This window comes from Candoia aspera, chromosome 1, assembly GCF_035149785.1.
Source record: "Candoia aspera isolate rCanAsp1 chromosome 1, rCanAsp1.hap2, whole genome shotgun sequence".
Classification (NCBI taxonomy): domain Eukaryota; kingdom Metazoa; phylum Chordata; class Lepidosauria; order Squamata; family Boidae; genus Candoia; species Candoia aspera.
This window is the reverse complement of record NC_086153.1, coordinates 168,015,482-168,040,492: the sequence shown is the minus strand read 5'-3', so window position 1 is coordinate 168,040,492 and position 25,011 is coordinate 168,015,482. Positions and strand designations below refer to the sequence as shown.

Below are 25,011 nucleotides of genomic sequence, written 5' to 3'. Positions count from 1 at the left end.
GGAAGAAGTAATGATACTTGGCTATAAGTTCATTTGCATTTTAACTTGGCTGCAGTGATCTGGGAGAAGGATCAAGTACATGAATAGAAACAAATAACATTACATTCTATTCCATTTAGAAGAACTGTAAATATTAATTGGGAGAAAAATTAGGAATAAAATGAAAAAAAGAAAAGAAATGTAATTATTAATAGGGACAGAAGTTATGAATAAAAAGAGAAAACCCTGAGAAATATTGGCAACAATGAAATGAGGTATAATATGGTCTAAGCAGGAGGCAAACACATTACATGGAGTGTAGTATCAGGCCTTATTTTTTCATTAATATGGGTAGAGAACAAATGGCTAAAATGGCTTAAACTAGTGTAATGTTTTAGACAGGTTTTAGACAATCATTATAATAACATGCATACCTAAGAGGCAAAGGACCCTGTGAATTTTGAGATAAACAGTAATTAATATTTATTTCTAGTTTCATGTATAAAACTTTTTAATAAGACTGTGTATTTGAGATAGATGATTCCTTCTCCATTCTGAAGACTAATGTGTTGCCTCTGTGCTTTTCCAATTAATGTTTTTAAGGACAGTTATTAGTTGGGGGAAAAAATATACTTTTCTTAAAGTAACTTGGTTAACTTTGTCAGATAATTCCAAGTTTTAGCTGTAAATTTGTCTAAACACCAAGATTTAGTATATTTATTTCTTCCAGTCACCTAAGGAGATGCCTAGGTTAAAATGTGGAGGCATTATATTTCACTATGCTGTTAAACCATAAATCATATACAATTAACAATCTTAAATATGTTTTGAAAGACAATACTGTTTTGGATCTAAATAAATACATTTCTGCTATCTTTTTTTAAGAAGTGTTATTTGGCAAGGCAAAAGATACACAGTTCAGTTCTATACATCATTACTCAGCAGTAAGGCCCCGCTATATTCAGTGAGGCTAGTAAGTATATTTGGCATTATAGCATTAGGCTATGAATTCAGAAGGCTGGAAAGTATGTGATCAAGTTATTTGAGGAAACTTCTCAGAAGCTATTCTTTCAGAAACCCCAACTGTTTTTTAAAATTCTCCATATCTGAGACATGTTGAGGACTTTGCAAAGCAAAAGGAAGAAAAGGCATGCTTAATATTATGTGTATTATACACTGTAGATTAATGTTTTGATCCATGTTGTTAATAAGTACATTTAATACAGAATTTTTATCAGTTTTAAAGTTTTGCCGCATATCCTCTTACTAAAATACAGATTTCTGAGAAAAAGTCATTCTGAATTCCTTGAATTCTATATAAACTAACCTGACAAAATCCATGTTTCTTTATTTGCAGTAGCTTATAAGTTTGAAATCTTGAGCTGTTTCATTATTAATTCATTCCAAAATATGGTTTATGTAAAGAGTATAAACCTGGTTTCTTTAAAATACTTCTTGAATCAAATGATTGTAATAATTTGTCATATGTTCTAAACTCTCTTATGACAGTTTTGAATACTCTTTGATTTTTCAGCTGTATTCCACTTCTAACCAACCCCAGTAATAAAAGTATAAGAAATTCTTTATGCAACAAATAAAATCTGAAAAAATTAACAGTAATGTAATCATCCCTACAGTTTTAATAGTTTTTTGCAAACTTCTGTGAGCTGAAAATGTGAAGAATCCCACATTTCTTAAGTACTTGGAAATATATCTGGGAATCTTGAAGCAATTTGATTTGTTTCAGCCCTTCTACTACATACATTAATCTTTTAAAAATATTTAGGAATTAACAGATCTTTGGATTTCTGTAATTGTAACCATAACCCTGAAATATTCAAAATTTTACTCTCATTTTGTTTGAATCTTTTTTCTACATTTTTACATGTTTCCTTATAATTTAAAAACAACAGTAAATGATAATGCCAACTGGCTACAGTTGTGCTTCCTAAATTTTATATGGAAGATTCATTCAAACCATGTGGCCAGTGTAGGTTTAGAAGATAATATTTACTGTGGAATTTTTAAAAAAATCTCTAGCCATGGAAGTTTTTGGAAGCATAAAAAACCACATGATCTGTTCTCCTTATTTCCTTACCTGTAACATATTTTTTAAATGAAATTGTGATGAAACATCTAGTTTTTCACTAATTAAAAATCTTTTTTATTAAAAATATTTTTATTTTTTAATGGTAAATGTAATGTATACCTTTCTAAATTATTTAGTATCCTTGAAGCACTTATTTTTCATTTTCACTGAGCATGTTTCATAGTAATACTATTCAGAGCTCTAAGTAAAAATGACTTTGCTCTATGCTTTGTTAAATTGGCTGGTTAATTCTGGTGTTATTTACCCTGTAATTCATTAGTTTCACTCTACCATTGGCAGCTGACAGGCTGTAATTTCACGCCTTGCAATAAAAGATGTCTCATAATCTGCTTCATTTAGCAGCAAGAGAATTTAATGAAATTAACTGCAGCCCTAATTATGCTACTGAATACTAAAGACTATGTTCAGATTTCTTCAGAAAAGGACAAGGTACAAGGTTCACTCGAACATAATTTCTTCTGAAAAGTTGCAGTCGTTTCCTGTTAGATAAAAAGAACAAGTTTTAGCTGTTGAAACTTTAATGGGTTAATTTCCTCTACTCCCAAGCCATTTTTTTCAATACACATGTTAACAGTATGTTTGAAGAGGCTACTTTGCTGCATGTGTTATCCTATTGTAACTCATTTTATGGAATCAATTTTTTAATCAATCACATAGAGAATGCATTTAAGTGGCTTATCCCAGTTTGGCATTATTAAGCTCCTCTGTCCAGGAGCATAAATCTATACTATCTATGATTGAAGCATGATATGACACTAGATCTTATATACTGTGCAGATTTTTTTTCCATTTATAGTAATGATGTACAGCACCGGGGGATCTTTGAGGGGCACAGGAGAGACTATGTTCCAAACTGTATTTAAATTTAATACAGTTAGCCTGATTCTTGCTGTATATATAGTATTTTTCCCATGGAGTCACATTCACAATTACACTTTGGTGACAGTTTTGGAAAAGTTCTATAACCCTTTTAACTCTTAGGTCCTCAGGATGTGCACCCTTGATTTATGCCAACACTGGGTGTATTTGAGAGGCTTAATTGAAGTTACAACTTTGGGTATAGTGATAACAAAATATTGATGGTTGACAGGTATAAATAAAGTATTTGTTTATTCTTTAAACAAAGTATAATTCCAAAGCTCTCCTAAATAATTCTCTTTTCATAACTTCCAAAAAAATAATCAAGTGGGGGGGACTTCCAGTGGGAATATAGCCAACTGAACAGCTGTGTCCGTGAGCTCCCCAAACAGAACTGACAGTGGAGGCTTTTTTGGGGGGCTCAGGCAGGGTTTTTCCTGATGCCCAAGAGTGATTTCATGGAAGAAAATGCTCTGAATCTTCCCATCTGCTCTCCAAAACGCCATCTTGCATTCAGAGAATCACAAACAGCATTTGTGATGATCTGGTAAGAGACGACAGGAGGCGGGGACGTCACCATTTCTACACCATACTGTAGCCTTAAAGGGACATTAGGTCGAGCCACCCCATTTCTAAATTACTACACACACACACACACGGTACTGTGCAAGCGGCTGGATAGCGTAGTGGTTAGAATGCAACCTTTGGAGTGGGAGGCCGGGGTTCAAATTCTGGCTGTACCTACCTTACCAGTAGGGGTCCTTGGGCAAAGACCCCTTAATGTTTCACCTGCCTACCTCAAATATGAGAGTGACATGGCGGCTCGGAGGTTGCCTGGATTAACAAGGTCTGCATCAGATGTTGGGGAACCAGGACAATCTGACAATAAGTGGGCTACTGGAACAAACCATACATGGATGAGACAAGAGAACCTGGAACTGATGGAATGCTACTACAACAGCAGACCTAATGAGAGGGGATATATGAAACACATGAGGGAACTATGGATGGACAGAAGACCTGCATCCACACCTACTGAGAAACAGCTAGTTATCCAACGCTTCAACATAGTGAAGAGGAAGCTGCTCTCACAACTTGAGATAGTCCAACTATACATTATATCCCAGACTCAAGAAGACCGGGAAGAACAACTGGAGGTGTAGCCAACTCCTGAAGCTGGAACGTTGCTGCCACCCCCTCTATTACAGAACACAGCAGCTGATATGAGACTTAAGATCATGGCTAAACTAGCTACAGTAAACCCTTGAGACCGATTACCAAAGATAGTATGCTAGAAAATGCTAATAGAGCCCTCATAACAATCCCTACTACCACCATAACTCAACCCAATGAAAGCTACAGCTGCTGTAATCCTGGAGATGCTTGGCTACATGATCAAGAAGAATAGCAGTATATACACCCCCCCACCCCCCCAGAAAATGAGGCTGGAAGCTAAGATCAAGGCAACTCAGGGAGAAGTTAGTCAGCTGGAGTACATCAGTAAGATGGCATCTAAAGATGAGCTGTTGAGAGAATGCCTGAGGCAGCAGCAGACATGGAAGGAAGATCAAGCAGAGAAGATCAAGCAGAAGATCAAGCCATGGCAAGACAAGACCCTGCATGGGATGTACCATCGACAGCTGAGGTGGCTGACTTCGGGAAATCCTACCAGTGTCTGGAAGGGCTGGAAGAAAAGACAGCACTGAGGCCCTGATCATAGCAGCACAAGAACAAGCACTAAGCACCAGATCCAAAAAAGCAGGGGTCTACCACACTAGACAGGACCTGAGGTGCAGACTGTGCAGAGAGGCCTCAGAGACAGTCCAACACATAGTGGCAGTGTCAGATTCCCCGATCAAGGGTTTCACAGAAACCCTTATCGGAGCATCTCCCATCATTTCCTTCTCCCATGTTGCCAGATGGGAGGGGTGTGTGAAGTTGGAGTGTAAAGTGGTTTATTATGGCTATGGAGCACATCAAGGACGCAGGGTTGAGATATGCCAGGAATACCATCTGGATGGGAGGGGGAGTGACATGGTTTCATGGGAAAGGGGACTAACTAAGGGAATGTAGTTTTAAGTTAGGTTTGAGTGGGAAATCTTTATTCGCAGCTTGCCTTCTGTACCGTTCATTACGCTTCATTAAAACAGTTAAAGGAATCCCAGCCTCCTGACTGTGATTGTGTGAATGCTCGAATGATGAGGTGCTGACAGGCAGGGTGTACGATGCAGGCAGGAACAGCATACACTGAACGGCACAACCAAGTAGCTGGAGTTCAGGAACATCTGCACAGTGTATGGGCTAGACCCTTTCAAGGCCAGATGGGAGAAGATTCCACAGAAGATTGTGGAGAATGACAGGGCTAAGATCCTGTGGGACTTCCAGATCCAGACAGACAGGTACTGGCCAATCAACCAGACATGGTGATAATAGACAAGGACCAGAAGACAGTGGTGGTGATAGATGTAGCGGTGCCAAGTGACAGTAACATCAGGAAGAAGGAGCATGAGAAGCTGGAGAAGTACCAGGGCCTGAAGGAAGAATTAGAGAGGATGTGGAAAGTGAAGGCCAAAGTGGTCCCAGTGGTGGTAGGGGCACTTGGGGCTGTGACCCCCAAACTGGGAGAGTGGCTCCAACAGATCCCAGGAACAACATCAGAGCTCTCTGTCCAGAAGAGTGCTAGGAACAGCTAAGATACTGTGCAGAACCCTCAAACTCCCAGGCCTCTGGTAGAGGACCCAAGGTTGAGGAAGACACATACCGCCCATATCGGTGAGAAGGGAATTTTATACATACATACATACATGGTTTGTGTACCCCAAGAGAGGCTTTCTATTGCGAGAACAGACTCTTGGTGCTTACTGTTATTTCTGGATTAAATTTTTAAAATCTTTTAAAGTTTTGGCTTGTTTTCCCATTTAAAGATTGAGGAGGACTGAGAATAAATATTATTTGTTGTTATTTTTGTACTGAATTTGAAGGATTTAATATTTTCCTACACGTTGAATTTGCTGCTTTGAATCTCCAGCCTTCTGTTCACTTTCCCTGAGAGCTACTTGTTAGCACACTTTCTCTTGTCTCAGTTTCATTTGGAAACTTTCTATTAACTCATTAACTCCTATCTGCCTGAGTCAAGTATCTAGGGGGCAATAAATTTTGAATTCAGGTCTTGGATGGGCAGGAGAAAGGTAAAAGTTTAGTGGAAAGCTGCACCAAATTCCCCACCTCAATCTTGGTATTATCTTGTCTATTGCATCTATAACACCAGTGACCAAATCTAACTCTTCCTATAAGAGGAGCTGACCAGGCTGTGTCCCCTGGAGAAAGTCAGAAGCTTGAAGAACAGTGGAGGCAGGAGCTCTGGAGGGCAAGATGCAGTGGTGGTAGCTGTAGACAGCTTGAAAGGGGGACATGCAGAATACAGTGAGCTATATGCAAATTCTTGAAGAGAGAATAATTCAGTACAATTGTCCTACTAGTAAGAGACATAGTGTAAGAACTGCTCAAGCATCTGTTTGTCTTCTCTGAATTCCTGTTTGAAGCTGGATGATTAAAGACTGACAAATGAATACAAATGTCCAGTAAATGGGAAGTGGTGTTCCAGAACTTGGATGTGAATTGAGAGCCATGATCTGAGATCACATGATTGACTGAGCTCCTATACGTAAAGAACATGGTCTCATGAGTCAGGTAGTCCCTTGCAATAATAAAATGAGCCACCTTGAAAAACGAATCAACTACTATCAAAATGGCTGTGTAACCTTGTACAGGAATTCCTTACTTAATGACCATAATTGGGACCAGCAGCTCCATCACTAAGCGACACAGTTGTTAAGCAAGACATCACTGACTGTGATGGACTTACTACCTCACTTCCACTGTGGCTGTTAAGTGAATCACCCAGTCATTAAGCTAGATATCATGTGACTGCAACTTGCAAGTTTACTGCTGGATTCTCTATTGACTGTTTGTGAGAAACTGGCTGTGAAGCCCACAAATGGCAATCACATGACTATGAGATGCTGCGACGGTCATAAACACCTCCTGGTTGCAAAGCGCCCGAATCTCGCATCACATGACTGCGGGGACACTGTGATGATCGTAAGTGCGAGGACTCATCATAAAGTTATCTTTTCACTGCTGCTACTTTTTGTAATGGTCACTAAACCAGGTTCAACAGCGTTTACCTGTACATTAGAAGATTAGTAATAAAATCCAGAGAAACTGGGCCCCATGGCCCAGGAGGGGAAGGGAGCAGCTGAAGAAAACTAGTTGGCTTATTAATGACAGCCGTAGCCTGATGATAGACATGACGGGATGACACCTTGTCTTTGACATTCACTTTCATTCTTGGCCACCAGAACACTCTGAGCACACAATGCAATATTTTGAACACTATTTTCATGACAGACTTGTAATACAGTACATCTTCCTGGAGATGAAGAGGAACATGTTGGAGAAAGGAAAAGTATTAGTCTTACAGAGTTCCCTGGCAGTCATCCCTCTCTACTCTGACATACAGGTACCTGTTGTTATTGCAAGTATATCCAATCCAACATATCTACTGCCTGCATCTTCACCCCTAGCTTCTCCTTTTGGAAGGGGGAATGTAAGTCTGTTTAAAGCTGATAGGCAGGAAATATATTCAGGCTTCCATGTGAATGTATCTGGCAGCTTGTTCTGTGAACCAGGATCATAGCTGATATAAAAATTGAAATGGGAGAAAAAATGTAACCACTTGATCTGATGTGGAATGAGGGTCTGCTTTCTGCAGGTGCTCCAGATTTTTGTGATCATTGCAAATGATCACAAAATGCAACCATACCTGTACAGGGTGGGTTGCTCCCTCCAAGAAATGCCTCCATCGTTGAAGCACTGCTTCTATGGCCAGCAACTCTTTATTCAAAATATAGTTTCAGCTACTGAAGGAATCTGGAGTAAAAGGTGCATGGCAAGAGATCCTCCCCTCCCTCTGCTGAAGCCTGCAGGAGAACAGCTTTCAAAGCTGAGTCTGAGACATCAGTGTACAGATGGATGAGTAGGAATTGGGATGAAAAGAGATTTTTCAAGTCCTGAAAGGCTGCTTGCTTTTAAATAGACCATTTAAATTTGTGCCCATTTTTTAGAAGTTGAGTGGTCTTGGCCTTATGCAAAATTAGGGATGAATCATCCATAAAAATTGGCAAAACCCAGAAAATATTGGACATCTTTCACATTTCTAGGTGCTTACCACATGAGAATGGATTGTATCTATGGATCTGTATTCCTTCTATGGAGATCCAGTTACCCAGAGAGTCCAGTTAGGGAAGATCAAGTGCACATTTATCTAACTTAACAAAGAAGTATTCTAGGACATTTCTGACATGAGTCTCCTGTAAAGATGGTGGTTCTGAAAAAACTAGGATGTCACACAGGTACACCACTACATATTTGTCAAAACTATCTAAAATATTTCATTCATGAATCTGGAGAAGACTGCAGGTATATTAAGCAATCCAAAGGGCTTTATTGTATATTCAAGATTCCTACACTGGATGTCAAGAGCTGTTAAATATTCATGGCCCTCATTCATTCTGATCAAATGGTAAGGGCCTCTCAAGTCCAATTAGTGAAAATGCATGCCTTCTGAAGGTAATCCATCAGATCTGAAATAAAAGGCAGTGGGTAGTGGTCCTTAATGGTTTCAGAAATCTAATCAGGCACAAGGAATTACCTTTCTTTTTTACAAAAAAGTGTGGTCTGGAGATGTAGAAGGGTGAATAAAGACTTTCTTCAGATTGTTGTTCAGAAATTATTTCAAAGTGGCTAACTCTTGAGTAGACATGGGACATTGTCTTTTACTGAGATCTGGGCTCCAGGTTTTAAGTTGATGGTAGAGTCACGCTCCTGATGAACATCAAAATCTGTGTACTTTTCTGGCAAGGAAGGAGGTTCAGGCAGTGGTGTGGGAAGGGCAGAAAGAAAAGAATAGGATGCCTGCAAAGGGTGCTGTTGATATTTTTCAAAAGGGAAACAGTCCCCTACTCCCAGTGGATACCTGGAATAGGAATTTATAGCCAGACTATGCCCAGTAGAACAAGGACATATAAGGAAGCTGTGGTAGAGTGGCAAGAATTCTTTATGCTAATTTATTTTCAACTGCAGATGAGTTGTATGTTATAAAATAGGACCAGCTCGAAGAGATTGCCCATCAACTATTTCAGCTACCAGAGGGTTCTGTAATAACTGTATGGGCAACTCAAACTGGCACACTATAGTTTCACCTATGAAATCAGCTGTTGAGTCAGGTTTTAAAGGCATGGAGGGTTGTAACATGGATAATAAAATACACTTAGTTGTTGTTTGCCTTTTGAGCTCTTTGTAATTTCTGAGGGCTGAACTGTTGGGAGGGGAGCCTGCAAAGTTTCCTGAAGATGAAGTTCCACAGATGTGGCACTTTCCAGCTGACTCAGAAGAAGGAACTTTAATGGGACAGAAACGGGCATAGCAAGGATTCCAGGAAATGTTCTTTATTGCTGTGGGGTAGAATAATAAAATTTTGAAAGACTTTTAGAGTTTCTCTCTACTCCCATCTTATATCAAACAAAATCATGGTGGGGTTGAGTTTCTTCCTTACACTTTCCTCTTTATCATGACTGAATAATTTTTTCTGAAACTCCCCCATTAAGATTCATTCATCCGCATTCTCAAAGCAAAGTTGGCCCCTCTTCCTTTTGCCCTCCACTCTCCCTAGCATCAGCATCTTCTCCAGGGTGTCCTGTCTTCTCATTATGTGGCCAAAGTACTTCGGTTTTGCCTTCAATATCATTCCCTCAAGTGAGCAGTCTGGCTTTATTTCCTGGAGGATGGACTGGTTTGATCTTCTGGCAGTCCAAGGCACTCTCAGAATTTTCCTCCAACACCACAGTTCCAAAGCATCTATCTTCCTTCTCTCATCCTTCCTTATGGTCCAGCTCTCGCAGCCATATGTTACTACAGGGAATACCCATATGATTACTTACTTCCATATTAGTATTTAATGGACTCTCTCACCTAAGTTCTTCAGCAAAGGATCGTTACCTTGTCGTGGTGCTGGAGCTTGAGCACCTCAATGATGCCATGAGCTAAACTGTGAAGGGCCACCCAAGACGGGAAGGTCATGACAGAGAGGTCAGACTAAATGCGATCCCTGGGGAAGGTAACGGCAACCCACCCCAGTATTCTTGCCGTGAAAACTAAACGGATCAGTACAACCAGAGATATGTCGGTATACCATCGGAAGATGAGACCCCCAGGTCAGAAGATGGTCAAAATGCTACTGGGGAGGAACAGAGGATGAGTTCAACTAGCCCCAGACGTGATGACGCAGCTAGCTCAAAGCCGAAAGGACGGCTAGCGGCCGACGGTGCTGGTGGTGAACGGCGAATCCGATGTTCTAAGGATCAACACACCATTGGAACCTGGAATGTAAGATCTATGAGCCAGGGCAAATTGGATGTGGTTATTGGTGAGATGTCAAGATTAAAGATAGACATTTTGGGCGTCAGTGAACTGAAATGGACTGGAATGGGCCACTTCACATCAGATGACCACCAGATCTACTACTGTGGACAAGAGGACCACAGAAGAAATGGAGTAGCCTTCATAATTAATAGTCAAGTGGCTAAAGCACTGCTTGGATACAATCCAAAAAATGATAGAATGATCTCAATTCGAATTCAGGGCAAGCCATTTAACATCACAGTGATCCAAATATACGCCCCAACCACAGATGCTGAAGAAGCTGAAGTAGAGCAGTTCTATGAGGATCTGCAGCACCTACTGGACAGCACGCCTAAAAGACATGTTATTTTCATCACAGGAGACTGGCATGCTAAGGTGGGCAGTCAAATGACACCTGGAATTACAGGTAAGCATGGCCTGGGAGAACAAAACGAAGCAGGACATAGGCTGATAGAATTTTGCCAAGACAATTCACTCTGCATAACAAACACTCTCTTCCAAAAACCTAAGAGACGGCTTTATACATGGACTTCACCAGATGGACAACACCGAAATCAGATTGACTACATCCTTTGCAGCCAAAGGTGGCGGACATCTGTACAGTCGGTAAAAACAAGACCTGGAGCTGACTGTAGTTCAGATCATGAACTTCTTCTTGCACAATTTAGGATCAGACTAAAGAGATTAGGGAAGACCCACAGATCAGCTAGATATGAGCTCACTAATATTCCTAAGGAATATGCAGTGGAGGTGAAGAATCGATTTAAGAGACTGGACTTAGTAGATAGGGTCCCAGAAGAACTATGGACAGAAGTTCGCAGCATTGTTCAGGAGGCGGCAACAAAATACATCCCAAAGAAAGAGAAAACCAAGAAGGCAAAGTGGCTGTCTGCTGAGACACTAGAAGTAGCCCAAGAAAGAAGGAAAGCAAAAGGCAACAGCGATAGGGGGAGATATGCCCAATTAAATGCAAAATTCCAGAGGTTAGCCAGAAGAGATAAGGAATTATTTTTAAACAAGCAATGCGCGGAAGTGGAAGAAGACAATAGAATAGGAAGGACAAGAGACCTCTTCCAGAAAATTAGAAACATTGGAGGTAAATTCCAGGCCAAAATGGGTATGATCAAAAAGAAAGATGGCAAGGACCTAACAGAAGAAGAGATCAAGAAAAGGTGGCAAGAATATACAGAAGACCTGTATAGGAAGGATAACAATATCGGGGATAGTTTTGATGGTGTGGTCAGTGAGCTAGAGGCAGACATTCTGAAGAGTGAGGTTGAGTGGGCCTTAAGAAGCATTGCTAATAACAAGGCAGCAGGAGACGACGGCATCCCAGCTGAACTGTTCAAAATCTTGCAAGATGATGCTGTCAAGGTAATGCATGCTATATGCCAGCAAATTTGGAAAACACAAGAATGGCCATCAGATTGGAAAAAATCAACTTACATCCCCATACCAAAAAAGGGAAACACTAAAGAATGTTCAAACTATCGAACACTGGCACTCATTTCACATGCCAGTAAGGTAATGCTCAAGATCCTGCAAGGTAGACTTCAGCAGTTCATGGAGCGAGAATTGCCAGATGTACAAGCTGGGTTTAGAAAAGGCAGAGGAACTAGGGACCAAATTGCCAATATCCGCTGGATAATGGAAAAAGCCAGGGAGTTTCAGAAAAACACCTATTTCTGTTTTATTTATTGATCCATTTCTAAAGCCTTTGACTGTGTGGACTATAACAAATTGTGGCAAGTTCTTAGTGGTATGGGGATACCAAGTCATCTTGTCTGCCTCCTGAAGAATCTGTATAACGACCAAGTAGCAACAGTAAGAACAGACCACGGAACAACGGACTGGTTTAAGATTGGGAAAGGAGTACGGCAGGGCTGTATCCTCTCACCCTACCTATTCAACTTGTACGCAGAACACATCATGCGACAAGCTGGGCTTGAGGAATCCAAGGCTGGAGTTAAAATCGCTGGAAGAAACATTAACAATCTCAGATATGCAGATGATACCACTTTGATGGCTGAAAGCGAAGAGGAACTGAGGAGCCTTATGATGAAGGTGAAAGAAGAAAGTGCAAAAGCTGGCTTGCAACTAAATCTCAAAAAACCCAAGATTATGGCAACCAGCTTGATTGATAACTGGCAAATAGAGGGAGAAAATGTAGAAGCAGTGAAAGACTTTGTATTCCTAGGTGCAAAGATTACTGCGGATGCTGACCGCAGTCAGGAAATCAGAAGATGCTTAATCCTTGGGAGAAGAGCAATGACAAATCTCGATAAAATAGTTAAGAGCGGAGATGTCACACTCACAACAAAGGTCCGCATAGTTAAAGCAATGGTGTTCCCCGTAGTAACATATGGCTGTGAGAGCTGGACCATAAGGAAGGCTGAGAGAAGGAAGATCGATGCTTTTGAACTGTGGTGTTGGAGGAAAATTCTGAGAGTGCCTTGGACTGCCAGAAGATCAAACCAGTCCATCCTCCAGGAAATAAAGCCAGACTGCTCACTTGAGGGAATGATATTAAAGGCCAAACTGAAATACTTTGGCCACATAATGAGAAGACAGGACACCCTGGAGAAGATGCTGATGCTAGGAAGAGTGGAGGGCAAAAGGAAGAGGGGCCGACCAAGGGCAAGATGGATGGATGATATTCTAGAGCTGATGGATTCATCCCTGGGGGAGCTGAGGGTGTTGACGACCGACAGGAAGCTCTGGTGTGGGCTGGTCCATGAAGTCACGAAGAGTCGGAAGCGACTAAGCGAATAAACAACAACTCACCTAAGTTAGTCCATTAAAACATGGTTTTACTTTAAGCTTACATTCTGACTGATAACAGAAAAGGAAAGAAGGAAGGAAAATGGAAGAATGACAAAATTGAATACTATTTTTTTTAATTACACAACTTATCTTACACTGATTAAGAAATAGTTCTGGGAGAAGAGTCAAAATTTGAGGGATGGAAGAAAATCAAACAGAGACATTAACTCATTTTCTTTAGCTTTGGCAGAGAAGAATGAAGCAATTTCCTTGTAATTGCTCCACCCCTGGTTGATACATGGGCCCAAGTTGCTCTTCTTGAGTTTTATGCTGATGGCACCTTTATCATCTGGATTCAAATACAGAAGGCCTTTGAGAAATGTCAGTAGGTCTTGCAATAAATTTAACTCTACCATTAATCTGCAGCTAGACCAGTCCATGGACAGGCTAATTTTCTTGACATTGCTATATATATGAAGTTTATTAAGTTTCAAGCAAAGATAAAAGCTATAGAAAAACAAAAAACTAGAAAGAAAAAAAATAAAGTGTAGAAACACAAGAAAAAATTTTCAAAATTACAAAAAGAGGTGACTTCTGACTTTTAACAGCAAGGATGTACAACAATTTTCCATAATCAATTCCTTACTCTATATTTTAAAAAATCACATTATTTCTATAAATCATTCCATTGGCATATTATAAAAATCACTAAATATAGTTGTTCCCTCTCCTTATATTAAAAGGAATATGAATATGAATATACATATACATATATATAGATATATCCTAATCAACTTACCCCCCAAAGATAACATTTATTTAATTATTTCCTTCCTACTACTATTCTATATATTCCTGTCTACTATAATAAAGATCAAACTAAAAAACATATAAATTGTCTGCCATTGTACTTTATAATACAACAATTTTAATAATCTTAATCATATTAAACCCAAAACTGGACATTTATTATTTTTATTATACCTTAATAATCTTAATCCAAATTGTTAAAGATAAATGAAATCAGCCAAACCCTAAAAGCAATCCAGATAAACATTCTTAAACCCTTATTCCACTTCAAAATAAACCAGAGCATTTACATGTCCCCACAATGCACATAGAGATTTTTTCTTTAAAAAAATCAAACAGCCCAACTGCCCCCCTCAAAAACTCCAACTTCTCTTCAGGAGACCTCCCATACATAATAACTCCTTCTTTTCCATGGCATTGCATCAGAATATCAATTCCACTTATGGCTTGCAACTTGATCTCTCCCTTTAATTTCTTCAACTCAACTATCCAATCTTCATCCAGCATTTCAACAGAAGCCCGGATCTCACTTTTACAAGAGACATTTCTGCTGCTGTTAAATTCCTCAGTTTTATCCATGACATCCCCAACCAGATGACATATTTTAGAGCTCATATTTTCCACAATGTCCTGAATGCCTTGCATAAAAGCTTGGTAGGAATCAGAAAGAATCTTTTTAAAATTGTGTTGGAAGTCAGAGGAAGTCTGTTTAAAATCCTCCATGTCTCAAGCAGTAGATTATGGCGCCCCCTAGGAGCTTAACCAGCGAAAGTCGAAGATATAAATAAATTCCAGAATGTGTTTACCCAAGTAAAAGTGAAATATGCAGACAGTTCCCCAGGGAAAGTAGAAGCAGAAAACTGAAAGTTCAAAACAGCCGATTCAATGTGTAGGAAAATGCTAGTATCTTCAAATTTAGTACAAAAATAATAACAGGGAGACAATTATTTATTCTCAATCCTCCTTAATATCTGGATGAAAAACAAGTCCAAAACTTTAAAATAATTTTTAAAAACAATTGATCCCAAAACTAATGTTAAGCACCAAGAGAACCCACTTCTGCTTGCTATAGAAAGCCTCTCTCAGGGTACGTGTACTTAAAAGAAATATAAATTGGGTGATTTAGAAATGGCGTGGCCCATCTTAGTGTTCCTTTAAGGCTACAGCACGGCTTGGAAAATGGTGACATTCCAGCCTCCCGGCTAGCTCTTACCAGTCGAACGTGAATACTGTTTGCGATCTTCTGGATGCAAGCAGCCATCTGGAGGACAAATGGGGTGATTCCAGGAGTTTTCCTTTTTCTGGAAAAACACTCCTGGGCTTCAGGAAAAACCTGCCTGAGCCTGAAAAAACGGCCTCATTGTCAGTTCTGCCCGCTGAGCCCGCAGGCACAGCTGTTCAGTCTGCCATGTCCCCACCGGAAGTCTGCTTTACAGTTATATTTAACTATACTAAACACTACATCCATTGGCATATTATACAACTACAGACTATATGAGACAGTTCATAAAGTTGCCTGATTGATTACCTTGATTTGGGAGCAGTACCATGTTAAGTCTATCAGGAACAAACAAACAGCAATTGATTTTTCAGAGCCATACTGTAGAATTTGTTCAAATCTATCAGGTAGGAACTTGTGTGTACCTGATAGACTTAACACGGTACTGCTCCCAAATCAAGGTAATCAATCAGGCAACTTTATGAACTGTCTCACATTTCAGATTTGGGAGCAGTACTGTATTGAGTTTTCTAGATTTCTCAATGGCTTTTTAAACATCACTGTCAGTAGAATTCTGCTGAAGATCTCAGTCATTTGGGAATCAGAGACACTATGTTTCATATGTTCCTGTATGTTACTAGAGAGTAGCAGTGGAAAATTTATCTTTGGATCCACAATTTCTACTCTTGTTTGTACTGTGGGATCCCATAAGTTTCTTTTCCTTCTCTCCTGCAGCTCAGTAGTTAATGAAGTTGCTGGGGCTAGTCATTCAGAGATTTAGACTGTATGTATCATTAGTATGCAGACAATGCTCAACACCATCTCTTCTTTCCACCCAAAACAGGACAAGTTGTCTAGATGCTTGACAGTTGTTAGAGGCAGTGGTGAGAAAGGTGGTTCTCAAACTTAGGAAGATGGCATTCTCATTTCAAGCTATCAGTAAGGTCAGCAAAGAAGGCCTATGCCCAGCTCTGACTGCAGGCTACAATAATCCCTGAACTGAGATAGCCTAGTTTAATACTCCACACCTTTATAACCTCACTACTAGATTACTGCAAAATTTTCTACATGATGCTACCCTTGAACTCAACTGGAATTTATAAAACTAATTTCCTTGATTAAATGGGAAGGCTAAACTGGATCTTAAAGAACTGCACAGGCTGTCTGTAAGTTACTGGACTCAATTTAAGGTGTTAGGGTTAATGTATAAAACCCTAATGGACTTGGAACTGAAGTATTTAAAAGGCCACCTCTCCAGTATCAACCAGCTGATGCAGTAAGATCAGCTGGAGAAACTCAGCCATGGGTGTGACTTGCAATGCTGTGGCTGGGAGCAAGGTCTTTCCAGTGGCAATGTCCTGGTTATAGAACTCTCTAGCAGTGTTTTTGTTAAGCAACAGTTGAGGAAATATTTGTTCACCTGGGAATTTGTAAGGTAAGAACTATCAGACTGTCTTTTAACTGTTCTTCCTCTTTAAACATTTTATCGCTGATGAGAATTGTATTGTTGAAAGGTTTCTTTATTTTTTAATTGAAGATTTTAATTTTTTTTAAGATACCACTCCTACCATATTTGAGAAGAAAGTTGCATAAATTGAAATTGATTAATTTATTATACTACTGGTACTAATGGTATCTACCCAATAAAGTGTGAAACACATGTAAAACAAACCATTATTAGCTGGGTTAGATGGGTATACAAAATTAACTACAAGACACAGAGAGAGAGACTGATTTAAAGCCATAACTTCAGACAGACAATGGTGCTTTCTCACATGCTTTACAGCAGTGGTTTGCAACAATTTTTGGGCTGGAGACACAGTTGGAATTTTGAAAGCATACAATGGGTATACTCACAAAATGGCTGCCATGGCTGCTAGAAAACAGCAGAAAACATTTGCCAGAAAACAGCAGCCATGCCAGTGGACTTGTTGTGGTGTTCTCCAAAATTCCTGAAAATGTACATGATGGAGGTTGCATTCCAAACTATTGCAGATCATTTTCTGTACTTCTGTTGTATTGTAAAATAGAACAGTAAGCAAGGACATCTAAAATACCTACTTTGCAACCATAGCAGGTCACTAAATAGAGGAGCAAATCCTGGGTGGAATCCAGTGGTACTTCTCTGTTAACATTCCATTACTGCTGACAGAAGGCTGACTTTAGCCTCTTGCAGTTCCCAACACCCTCAGACTTTTGTAGGGTCCCCAGCTTTTCTGAACAGATTTTGAAGATGCATCGTGGCTTTACAAAGGGAAAGGATGGAGGGGAAAGTCCCATTTTACAAATGGATTTCCGCTCATGCAGCATGGAGTCCTACCAAGAAAAGGCCCCGGTGTCAACTTTCTCCCCATATCTTCTCAAGCAATATTCATATACAGCCTGCTAATTTCAGAGGCTTTATTAGTAGAGACTAATTAAAGCTTGAATTAGGAAGCAAATATGGGAATTGCAGACCCATTAGCTGGTTCATCACAAATTTAATTGGATTGTATAGGTCCCTAGAAAGCAAGTCTTGACCAAAACACTCTAGAAATTAAAACACAGAGCTTCAGAGCTTTCTAAAAGTGATCTGATAAGAATATCAAAACCTGGGTAGCACTTTCAGAACACTTTCAAGGCATTATATCAACAGGGATTGTTGCGGGGGGGAGAAATGTTCTATTTGCTGTATGTACCTTTGTCATGTAATACAATTCTTATCATTTTAAACTTAATGAGAATCAAGTGGATAAATAAAATTTAGGGGTCAAAACCCAAAAGATATGAAATGGTTAACAGTGAGAAGTGAATGTAACTCAGATAATGAAGTTGAACAATATCTTGTGATAACTGGATTGTTAAAGGAGAGTTCTTAGTCTGTTGATATCCTACAAAATAATGTGATATAACCCATAGTTAAAATTGTAATTAATTTACAAGCATTTTTGAAGCTATGTAGAACAGTTGATGCATTTTAATAAAACAAATACATAAAACAGTTGAAAATACCAAATAGATAAAGACTGTCATGCAAAGAGTATTGCACAAATATAATAGGGCTAATTTTTAAAATTGTTTTGACTAGTTGATTTATCTGAGCCAAACATCCAACACCCAAAATTAAAATTTCAAGTTAAAATGTAAAAAAGTTCAAAAGCACTGTCAAACTGAAACACAGCTGGAAACAAGGACTTTGATGTACCTAATCCCTATTGTTTAATGTTGGGTTTTTGCTTTTAAACGCCAGTGCACAGCATGGAAGCTATGCCCTCCCATTGTGCAACCCAGGGCGCTTTGGGTGGCGGGGTGGGGGGCGGAAATGTTCCTTCTATTAGAGAAAAAGTTGACAGGTCAAAATGCTTTTGGAGATCTTTTTTAAGAAATTGTGTGCTAAAGGGAGCAAATAAGCATGCTGTGTGTGCCTGCAAAAGCTAGCAGTCAGTCAAGTTTTTATCTCTTAATGAATAGAGACTGCTGAAGTAAGGGTTAGGTAATTGAGTTTATAATTAATTAGCCATAACCCTCATCAGATAAAGCAGTTGTCGAGATTTTTTTTTTATCTCTTCTCTCCTCAGGGCCTGCCCTTCTTTGTCCTTGTCTGACAGCCAGCACTTATCTTAGGCCTTCTCCAGGCTTTTGCCCATCAAAACCTCCCCTTCCCTTTTGCTGTTTTTGGTGGTCAGCTGAGGCCCTTATTGTAGCATTTGGTTTACAATCAGTCTAGCTGTCTCATGCTGGGATGATGAATTAGCAGTAGGAGGTAACAGAGAGGTGGATTTCAGATTTGCCCACTGATAGCTTATAGAGCTTTTTCCTGTTTCTTAGGCACCCTTGTCTGCTGACACAAAGAGGTTAAAAAGGTAGATGTAGTAAAAATGTGTCCTTTCCCCTGAAACTTTGGCTATTTACAAAGAGCCCTTAATTTCTTCTGCTATGTACTTGATTTTATAACAAAACTGATAAAATAAATGGGATTTTGTACAGTTTGGGTGTCCTTATCTCCTCTTCTTTGTGGTATACACTTGACTGTTCCTCAGTCTCAAAATGGTGCCTGTCTGTGCCTGCAACTGCATCAAAACTTGCAGCATCAAAGACATCTAGTTCTAGTTGGTGTTCAGCATGCTTACGTTCCAACTCACTTAATGGAAGCCTTTTGGATTTTAAAGAGATTTCATAATATGCTTACAGTTAATTTTAGAAATCTCCCTCTGTGCCAGGGACCACAAAGCTGTTGTTCTTTTATAGAATTTCAGTGCTGAATGTGTGAATAATTTTGTAGAGAGTAGAATTATTTTTATTTATTTTTTTGTGACTGTATAATTCTCTGGTATTCTTTGCCTATAAAAGGCCATCACCTATTTCTTCCAGCAAAGTATGAAATATATATTATTTTTTCTCAGTTTGATAAACTCCACTAATTCTTTCTTGTATGCAGTATCTCAGTTAAAAAGAATTTGAGGTTTTTGTTTTTTAAATAACAATCTTTGTATACAATCCCTCCCAGTCTGGGTACTGTTGGACTTTAAATTCAAATTTTATGCTACATGGTTTATTTTGATTCAAGTTTACTTTATTTTTTCCCTTGTGTAGCAAATATAGGCCAATAAAATTGCATTTCTTTGATACCTTCAAAATGTTATCCTCTCCATCTACTTTTCTTTTTAACTCTTTTAATTTCTTTTAATTGTTATTTTTTAATAATGTATGTAGAATTTGATATGTATATGTATACACACTGGTCAAGGTGAAAGGTGAAAGGTCCCCTGTGTAAGCACTGAATCATGTCTGACCCTTTGGGGGGACGCCGCTTTCACAACGTTTTCTTGGCAGACTATAGCGGGGTGATTTGCCATTGCCTTCCCCAGTCACCTTCCCCAGCAAGCTGGGTACTCATCTGACCAACCTCAGAAGGATGGAAGGCTGAGTCGACTTGAGCCAGCTACCCGATACTCCAGCTTCCACTGGGATTGAACTTGGGTTGTGGGAAGAGTTTGGGTTGCAATACTGCCATCTACCACTCTGCGCCACACAAGGCTGGTCAAAGACTGCAATAAATAAAGGTACCTGTCTACCTTTGTGTAGCATTACATAAGGGGAAAACCTATTAGGATATTAAAGTACATTGGATTTAATCCCTAAATCTGCTGCTGTTTCAGCAGGAAATGTACCAATAGTAGAAAAATGGTAGATGAAAGGCGTTTCTTCAATTTAACATGAAATTCGTGTTCTTCCACTGCTCTTAGAATAGCCTGCCTGTAGTAGTGATTCTGATAAGGTGATACAAGGGAGGGGTTCCCTCTTTAAGTTACTCAGGGGATGAAATGTGGGTGAAGGCCTTATGCTGACTGGCATTGTATGTGTTTTTTGTATTGTATATGTGAGAACACTGTATTTATTTATTTATTCATTCAAATTTAATGAATGAATTTATTTATTCATTCATTCAAATTTCTATTACCACCCATCTCTCCCCAAAAAGGGGGACTCTGGGCAGTTTACAACAAAACACTGTATACTGAACATGTATTGTGTATTGTATATGTGAGAACATGCATGCTTGTACTTTCTGGGTCTGTTCAAATGCAGCTAAATAGGAGTATAAGCCCAGTCTGGATTTTTAGTGATTGCTGAGGAATGGTAACTCTGTTGAAGGCAGTTTTAGATTCCTTTCATATATAGTGGCCTTAGAAATGTGAAGTGTTATTCTGTGCCTTAGTACAGAATACTACCTGAGGGATGGGATAGAAAGGTCTCATGTATAATAGCAGTCATAGGCCACGGAAGATACAGTGTTTGTAAAAGAATCTTTTGAGATGTTTCTGAACTTTTGAACTGAATTGTAGGTGAGGAAGGCAGTCTTAAAACTGGCTCAAAAGAGACAAAATTCTCCCATTTTAAATTTTCATACATGCACCCATTCCTAAATAAGAGTCTAACTAGTATGGTATTTGTGTTATTTCAACACTGGCAATAGAGCATCAGCCTCCATCACTCCTGAGGGCAACAGACCAGCTTGGAAGGTGCGTGACAGGCCCAACATATCTTCTCATTTAAAGACATTCCCTGCCCTTTTCTACTTGGCACCTGAGGTTTCTGTCTAATAGGGCTACTTCATGTAATTGCAGCCCTTGATTCCTTGGATAGCACAATGGAGCTATACTTTAGGGTGGGAAATAATGAAAGAGCAGAAAATGAGCTCTGCCACGCTGGTGGTTTCATCCAGTGAACTAAGTGGTTTTTGTCTCTTAAGTAGTTTAATTCAAATTCTTGTCATATTTTTATTTCTTGTGTCTATATTTTTATACAACTGAATTTGGATTATGGTATGGAGAGAAAGATTGGTCATAAGTTTTATAAAATGTTAAAAGTAATCTCATTTTTATTTTTATTGATCCACCTACTGTTATATATACTTTTCTTCTCTTAGAATTTTAAAAATTAATTGACTGAGACAAGAAAGAAAGAAAATGTTCTGATTTTAATTTGGTTGTTGCATTTATTCATGGATCATTGGTGCAGTGGAAAGGCTTGTTTGCCTCTTTAGTTAGATATTTTAAAAAGCATATGCACTAACAGGTTTTCATGGAAATATATATGTAATCTGGTTCCAAATGTTGATATAATCCAGATTGATTGAAGAGTTTAATCATTTGTTTTCAGAAATCCTACAATGAACAGAAATGGGTTCCTTATAGCTGCAACCCTTCACATTTCATCACATTGTGTTTCAGGGGTTCCAAGACAATCAGCAATGGCCTTTAGCAGGCACAAAGGTCTGAATCAGGAATGAGGTGGTAAAGAAGATTTGTAGCATACTGTGCTATTCATGCAAACCTTCGTGCCCAACCATACCTTCACTGTCAGTTCCAATTCTGGAAGCTATCCCATTTTTTAGACATATGATAATTTATTGTATTGTACTGTTCTGTATCATATTAACTGAGTGGATATACCATTTTTAGTGCAAGCCTTGCATGCTTCTCTAGTGTAGTCAAGTCTAGCTGCATATGATATGTTCTCAATGGCACAAGTCTTTAATCTGCGGAGCCAGAGAACTTGTTTATGTATGCATTCATAGTGTTTCATATACTGTGTGGCTACCTCAATGGATGTGAAGGTTATCATGTTCAAGCCTTGGTATGAGATAAAAATATCAGAATAAAGAGAGTTCTTGAAAGGTTTGTATAGTTACTGTAGTTCTGAAGAGATTTCAGTTATTTGCAAACTCCTGACATCTATTTGTTGTTGTTTTTTAAATTTGCTTACTGTATTAAATTAATATTGAATGATTGTAGATTGTAAAATAATGGTATGATACAGACAGTTAGCTTGTAAGTTAGTATAGTTTGATCTTAGTCACAACATACTGATCTCTAATTTGTCAAAAGAATACGGGAAGAATTAAAGGTACATTATTGTAAGGATACTGCATAGAATATACTACATTTAAATGTGTTTAAACAGAAAGGTAGAAGAGTGAAATTCATGATTGGTTTATACATGATAATTATGGAATCAGTAAATTTACATAACTAAGATATTCCTATATATAACAGATTACTGGTAATTTGCTGATAATTTTTAAAATCCAAGGGTATTCATATCTTGTATTTTATTTTCTATTGCTATATTTTGTATTGCAGTGTTCATATAAAACATTAGATCCAATGTTATGCTCTCCTGCTACAGTGTTACAGATAGAAAATATATTTATTTTTCATAGATACATTCAAATTATGCAAATTTTTACTGACCACACAATTTTAGAGTTCTCTGATTTTAGTATATAAAATAACTGATGCAATAATTGGCAAATAATATCCCTCATAAATACTCTCAGGCTTTTCAATTAATTTTTGTCTAAAGTTCTAGATACAAAATGATGGCCTGTCAACTGACAATGGATGAGAAAAATTAATAAATTGTCTTCTAAATAGTATGGACACTTAAGAAAAATTGGGCAGCCAATTTAGCACAGCATGAACTGGGGAGGAACCTTTTGTACTGTTGTCGTGCCACTAATGTTGTCTGGGCCTTTATTAATGGTGCTTGGCTGCTACTGACAGTTTTGTTGCTACTGGCAACTTTCTTCATTAAAATTAAATTCAGTATCAGATCCCATTAGCTACACTCTGGGTAACTTGGATGGGTGTGTAACTCTGCATAGGTTTCTGTTTCTGTTTGTGTATATGTGTATTCACACACACACGTGCATATACCCCCATGTATAATCATATATACATACTAACAGAACATGTATGATATGTGAGTGCACATATGCATCCTTAAATCAGTTTGTTCAGTATGTGTCAAAAATGGAAGATGTATGATTTCTATATAGCTGCTTTTTAAAAGATGTAAAATAATTAAATGTGCAGTGTAAGCTATTTGGGGTAGATGTTGCTCTTCAATCATCCCACCCCCACCCCTATATAATAGTCTTGTGTGGTTGGATAAATGCATGATATAAATGAAGAGTTTTTGCATTTTGTACTTCTCTCTCCCTTCTCTTGGAACAATGAACATAATTAATTATATCTTTACTATCTTTTACAGGAAAGAGTGACTGTTCTAACGGGATTGTTACAGATAGAATACCAAAGGGCAGCTATTGTGGCAACATACTAATGCCCAAAGCTGTACCTCTGATGCAATTCAATACAGGAGTTTTAAATAACTGTTGAATCAGAAATCTTTAGGCAATAACATCTGAGCTTTTGTGAGCAGCACCACATTTTGTCTTTTCTCTTTTCTGTATTTGTGTGCATGTCATATTTTTGCCTTATCTCTATGGAACAGAGGAATATGTATCTGTTTTATTAAAAACATTCCAAGGCAGGTGTGATACATTGCCTAAATCTCATTCTAACTTGCAAATAATGGGCTTTTCAGTCTCTGAAAAAGACTTTTTTAAAAATCATCCAGAAAATTTTTTAAAAATAACATCTTTAGACTTGTCCAATCTGAAATAAAGATGGTGCAGTGAAGAGAACCATTATTTGCTGGAAGAAGTTCACATATACTTTTCACTTACGATACCACAGAATGGGTCTTACCTACTCAAAAATAGCTAAGATTCATACTGCTAAGGATCCAAGGATAATCTGTGCCATGTAGCCATATATTCATTAATTTTCAGTAAAGTACTACAGGTAGTCTTCACTTACCGACCAGCCGGTTAAAGGTTGTTCAAAGTTACAATGGTACCTCAAAAGTAGATTTCCAACGGGGGCCCGAAATTACGACCCTCACAAGGCCTCCACAATCACATGATCTGGAAGTGGCCATCACAGAAGTGGTGGCCATTTTGGATCACATGTCCACCCTTTGGAACCAGGAAGTCCTCCAGGCTTACAGTGCTGGATTTCTGAGGCAGCAGGCCTAGTCACATGGTTGCACTACTTCCTGTGATTTAGCAGCCAGCAGAGGGAGGCTTGTGTGAGCCTTACTGTACAGTACTGTATGGAAGAGTAAGTACTTTTTCTATACAGTACTGTATGGTGAAAGGTCCCCTGTGCAAGCATCGAGTAATGTCTGACCCTTTGGGGGGGACGCTGCTTTTGCAACATTTTCTTGGCAGACTATAGAGCAGGGTGGTTTGCCATTGCCTTCCCCAGTCGTCACCTTCCCCAGCAAGCTGGGTGCTCATTTTACCGACCTCAGAAGGATGGAAGGCCGAGTCAACCTGAGCTGGCCACCTGAGAATCCAGCTTCCGCTGGGATCGAACTTGGGTTGTGGGGAGAGATTTTGGTTGCAATACTGCCGCCTACCACTGCACCACACATGGCTTGCCTCTAATTTTTTCCC

The 25,011-nt window shown here is 38.8% G+C and overlaps 1 protein-coding gene across 3 annotated transcripts in view; it reads left to right on the top strand.

Annotated features, from left to right (window-relative positions):
- Nucleotides 1-25,011, top strand: part of AGAP1 (ArfGAP with GTPase domain, ankyrin repeat and PH domain 1) — a 471,115-nt gene that overhangs the window by 181,395 nt on the left and 264,709 nt on the right. The window contains exon 10 of one of the 3 annotated variants that reach the window (XM_063317855.1): nucleotides 18,779-19,630. The exons of the other annotated variants lie outside the window; for them this stretch is intronic. Coding sequence (XP_063173925.1) covers nucleotides 18,779-18,805 — 27 coding nt within the window. The 3' untranslated portion in view covers nucleotides 18,806-19,630. Of the gene's footprint in view, nucleotides 1-18,778; nucleotides 19,631-25,011 lie in introns of those variants that run through there. 3 annotated transcript variants of the gene reach the window in all.